The sequence below is a fragment of the Pan paniscus genome, chromosome 1 (genome assembly GCF_029289425.2).
Source record: "Pan paniscus chromosome 1, NHGRI_mPanPan1-v2.0_pri, whole genome shotgun sequence".
Classification (NCBI taxonomy): Eukaryota; Metazoa; Chordata; class Mammalia; order Primates; family Hominidae; genus Pan; species Pan paniscus.
The window spans coordinates 49,165,526-49,170,922 of record NC_073249.2 but is presented as its reverse complement, the minus strand read 5'-3'; the positions used below and the strand labels follow the sequence as shown (position 1 = coordinate 49,170,922).

General features: G+C 45.8%; 1 protein-coding gene across 1 annotated transcript; it reads left to right on the top strand.

Annotated features, from left to right (window-relative positions):
* Positions 1-1,214: 1,214 nt before the first annotated feature.
* Positions 1,215-4,142, top strand: LOC100979740 (putative cyclin-related protein FAM58B). Its single transcript, XM_003823097.5, has one exon. It carries the CDS (start codon positions 2,662-2,664, stop codon positions 3,382-3,384), a length of 723 nt encoding a protein of 240 aa, XP_003823145.5. The 5' UTR covers positions 1,215-2,661; the 3' UTR covers positions 3,385-4,142.
* The last annotated feature ends 1,255 nt before the right edge of the window (positions 4,143-5,397 follow it).

Below are 5,397 nucleotides of genomic sequence, written 5' to 3'. Positions count from 1 at the left end.
CATGTTACTGTATTAATATTGCAGGCAATTATAAGTATTTCTATATCTAAAAATAGAAAATATACAGTAAAAAAATACAGTGTAAAAGATTAAAAACGGAGGCCGGGCGCAGTGGCTCATGCCTGTAATCCCAGCACTTTGGGAGGCCAAGGCAGGTGGATCACCTGAGGTCAGGAGTTCAAGACCAGCCTGGCCAACATGATGAAACCCCATCTCTACTAAAAATACAAAAATTAGCCAGGCATGTTGGCGCTTGCCTGTAATCCCAGCTACTCGGAAGGCTGAAGCAGGAGAATCACTTGAATCCAGGAGGCTGAGGTTACAGTGAGCCAAGATCGCGCCATTGCACTCCAGCCTGGGTGACACAGTGAGACTCCATCTAAATTAAAAAAAAAAAAAATTAAAAATGGTACGTCTGTATAGCATAGGGCACTTATCAGGAGTGGAGCTTGCAGGACTAGAAGTTACTCTGGGTGAGTCGATGAGTGAGTGGTGAGTGAATGTGAAGGCCTAGGACATTACTGTACACTGCTGTACGTTTTATAAACACTGTATACTTATGTTACACTAAATTGATTTTTTAAATGTTCTTTCTTCGATAATAAATTAACCTTAGCTTACTATCACTTTTACTTTATAAATTTTACTTTTTTTCAAACATTTGACTCTTTGTAATAACACTTAGCTTAAAACACAAGTTACACAGCTATACAAAAATATTTTCTCTATATCTTTATATACTTTTTTCTGTTTCTAGAAATTTTAATTATTTTTTACTTCTTAAACTTTTTGTTGTTTTGTTTTGTTTTAGCTACAGGGTCTGCTCTGTCATCCAGGCTGGAATGCAAGTGGCACAATCAAGGCTCACTGTAACCTCAAACTCCAAGGCTCAAGCAATCCTCTCACCTCAGCCTCCCAAGTAGCTAAGACTACAGTCATGAGCCACCATGCCTGCTTGATTTTTAAAAAAAAAAATTTTGTAAAGACAGAGTCTCACTTTGTTGCCCAGGCTGGTTTGAGCTGCTGTCCTCAAGCGATCCTCCTGCCTCAGCCTCCAAAAGTGCTGGGATTACAGGCGTGAGCCACCATGCCTGGCCAAATTTTTTGTTTAAAAATGAATACACCAACACACACATTAGCCTATGCCAACACAGGGTGAGGATCATCAATATCACCGTCTTCCACCTTTATATCTTATCCTACTAGATGAATTTCAGCGGGCAGTAACACAACACGGAGCTGTTGTCTCCTACGATAACAATGTCTTCTTCTGGATGCCTCCTGAAGGACCGATCTGAGACTGTTCTTAAGGAGGTATCACTCTTTTCAGAAAGATGCTCATGGTGGTTTGTTTCTTTTTTCATGTTAGATTTGTGTGAGTCTATCATGGGCTACATTATGAAGGCTGTGACTTCACCCAGCAATAGGAATATTTTTAGCTCCATTACAATCTTGTGGGATCACCCTTGTATATGAGGACTGTCATTGACCAAAACATTGTTATGCAGCGCATGATGGCAACCTATCCTTGAACACACAATTTCACTTCTGGGAATTTAGCTTATGGATATACTTGCAAAAGCACACTAAGCTATGTGTACATTCCTGTACATTTTCAAAGAGAAACTTTATATCATTTTGGTCATGTTAAAGACTTGGGACCGGTGGTTATATTCCTGTACACATACCATAGTGTGCTTTTGCAAGTATATCCATAAACTGACAGGACAGAATTGTTTGAAAAACAACCATGAATATAACATAAATGCTCATTAACAGAAAAGTGGTTAAATAAATTATAGTATATCATTTTATGAAATTTTTTTTTTTTTTTTTTTGAGACAGAGTCTTGCTCTGTCACCCAGGCTGGAGTGCAGTGGCGCGATCTCAGCTCATTGCAACCTCTGCCTCCCAAATTCAAGGGATTTTTGTGTCTCATCCTTCTGAGTAGCTGGGATTATAGGCATGCACCGCCATGTCTGGCTAATTTTTCTTTTCTGACGGCGTCTCGCTCTGTCGCCCAGGCTGGAGTGCAGTGGCGCGATCTCAGCTCACTGCAAGCTCCGCCTCCCGGGTTCACGCCATTCTCCTGCCTCAGCAACCTGACTAGCTGGGACTACAGGCGCCCGCCACCACCCCCGGCTAATTTTTCGTATTTTTAGTAGAGACGTGTTTTCACCGTGTTAGCCAGGATGGTCTAGATCTTCTGACCTCATGATCTTCCCACCTCAGCCTCCCAAAGTGCTGGGATTACAGCTGTGAGCCACTGCACCCGGCCTAATTTTTGTATTTTTAATAGAGACAGGGTTTCACCATGTTGGCCAGGGTGGTCTCAAATTCCTGGCCTCAAGTGATCCACCCGCATCAGCCTCCCAGAGTGTTGGGATTACAGGCGTGAGCCACCGTGCCTGGCCCATTTTATGGGATATTATGCAGCTGTTTTTTTGTTTTGTTTTGTTTTTTAACTTTGTGTGCTGATAGGGAATGATGCCAAGAATATTATTAAGTGAAAACTCATGTGGGAGAGCAATATGCATATGATACAACTTGTGAAAAAAAAAGAAAAGAAAAGAAAGGAAGGAAGAAAAAGGCCAGTCTGCGCCCCAGACCGACTCTCCTTCCGCCTGTACGACTCTCCTTCCGCCGGAGCCGCGGGGCCTCATGGAAGGCATGGAGGATGCCGGAGAGGGCGCCACAGCGCCGGAAGCCAGGGTGCACTTCCCCGTGGCGAGGTTCATCATGGAGGCAGGTGTCAAGCTAGGGATGCGGTCCATTCCCATTGCCACTGCTTGCACCATTTACCCTAAGTTCTTCTGCGAGACCATCGTGGACGCCTTTGACCCGTACCTGATTGCCATGTCTTCCATTTACTTGGCCGGCAAAGTGGAAGAGCAGCACCTGTGGGCTCATGACATCATCAATGTGTCCGACAGGTACTTCAACCCAAGCAGTGAGCCCCTGGAATTGGACTCCCGCCTCTGGGAGCTCCGGGACAGCATTGTGCAGTGTGAGCTTCTCATGCTGAGAGTTCTGCGCTTCCAGATCTCCTTCCAGCATCCACACAAGTACCTGCTCCACTACCTGGTTTCCCTCAAGAACTGGCTGAACTGCCACAGCTGGCAGCGGACCCCCGTTGCCGTCACTGCCTGGGCCCTGCTGCGGGACAGCTACCACGGGGGGCTGTGCCTCCGCTTCCAGGCCCAGCACATAGCTGTGGTGGTGCTCTACCTGGCCCTGCAGGTCTATGGAGTCGAGGTGCCCGCCGAGGTCGAGGCTGAGAAGCTGTGGTGGCAGGCGTTTAGTGACGACCTTACCAAGCCAATCATTGATAATATTGTGTCTGATCTCATTCAGATTTATACCATAGACACAGAGATCCCCTAAGGCCCTGGCCCAGGCCTGCCCAAAGAGAAGCCCAGGATGGTCAGCTGCCTGGGGACATTGCCACCACATCGCTATGATGGCTGGTCCCCAGAGGACCAGCTGGGAGGACTGGTTGTGCTGCTGGAGAAGGGCTGGTGCAGGCGATGACATGCTGCCGCTTTGACAGTCCCTAGCAGTCGCGGTCCAGATGATGATGGTAGCTGTGCCTCCAGCGGGCAGGCCGGGAGCACACTGGGTGCAGCTGACCCAAAGGAGCCACATCTGCTTTTGTCCTTTGAGAGGACTCTGACTACAATAGAGGCATGATGCCAATAAAAGGAAAATCATGTTATCGATGACACTGAATCCCTAGGGATTTTTTTTAAGCCAGATTTATAGCGAGAATGAATGTGCAATGTGGCTGAAATCTATTTTGTGTAAAAAAAAGGTGATGCAAGTCAAAAAATAAAAAAAGAAAGAAAGAAAGAAAAAAAGAAAAAGGCCAGGCGCGGTGGCTCATGCCTGTAATCCCAGCACTTGGGGAGCCGGAGGCGGGTGGATTACCTGAGGTCAGGAGTTCGGACCAGCCTAGCCAGCACGGTGAAACCCTGTCTCTACTAAAAATACAAAAATTAGCGGGGAATGGTGGCACATGTCTGTAATCCCAGCTACTAAGGGGGCTGAGGATGGATGGATGGATGGATGGATGATTGTTTTCAAAGAGAAATTTTCTAGAACTATTTACCATTTTGGTCATTTAAAGACTTGGGACTGGTGGTTAGAGGATGGGGGACATATCTTTTGTTTCTCATTTGATTATACTTTCTATTTGAATTTTTTTTACCATGATCATTTACATGAATAACCACATGCACTCTGATGCCTTGCGGGGGGGATGTTAGCCCTGAGGCCAGTCTGGACCCTGGCTGCCGGTGTGGCATACAGGAGATGATGAGACTCCGTGAACACAAGCACCACTGTGGTTTGAGTATGTCCCTCAGAGTGCATGTGCTGGAAATGTGGTCCCCAGTGTGGCAGTTGGAAAGGTAGGGACTTTAAGAGGTGATTAGGTCATTAAGAGGAATTAATGCTACTCTCCAGGGAATGCGTTATTTCTCATGAGAGTAAGTGAGCTCTCACTCTCTTTCAGGACTGGATTAGTTATCTCAACAGCACGTTGTTATAAAGTGAGATAGTCCCTATGTTCTGCCTCTGACTTTTTCCTTTCTGCCATGTGGTATGCTAATGCTGTGCTCTTGGACTTTACAGCCTCCAGAACTATGAGCCCAGTAAACTCTCCTTTATAAATTACCTAGTCTCAGGCATTCTGTTATAGCAACAGAAAACACACTAAGACCTCCCTTCTGGTGCACACCTTTTATTTTTTCCCTTCCCAGTATTCCTTTCCCCTTCTTTTAGTAACAGGACCCATTTTCCTTTCTGCAACTGCTTTTCTTCCACCCCTCAGTCCATGTTTCAGGTTGGGAACTGGACCTTGACCCCCAGTTCCAAAAGTGGGCCTTGACCTTGGGCTGGCCAGGGCACCACAGAACTATCACAATGGCTTCAAGGAGGGGCACTGGCTCAAGCATGACCAATAAGAACATCCTCCAGTACTTCAGCTAGTGCTCCTGGACCAAGGCTCTCCCCTTCCCTCTAAGTGCAGGAGTACTAGAACAAATGTCTGGAACTGCTTTGACCATTGTTGCCACAACTGGGTGGATATTTTCCTGAAAATAAAGCAAAACAGAGGAAAGCAGAGCTTATGTGATGAGAGACAGATTCCTGTGGACACAGAGCACCTGGATCCAGCCATGCAGAACCCTTCTTAATTGCTTTTCTGTTATCTTAAACTTTATATGAGCTAATAAATTCTCATTTTTCCTTGAGCTGGTTTGAATTATTCTATTAATTTCATCCAAGAGTCTCTATAAATGTAAGCACCTTAGTAATTTCTTCAACAGCCAGCAGAGCCCATAGTGCCTTTTTAAGCCTTTGCCCAACGGTGTGGACTCCCAAGCAGCAGCACTTACC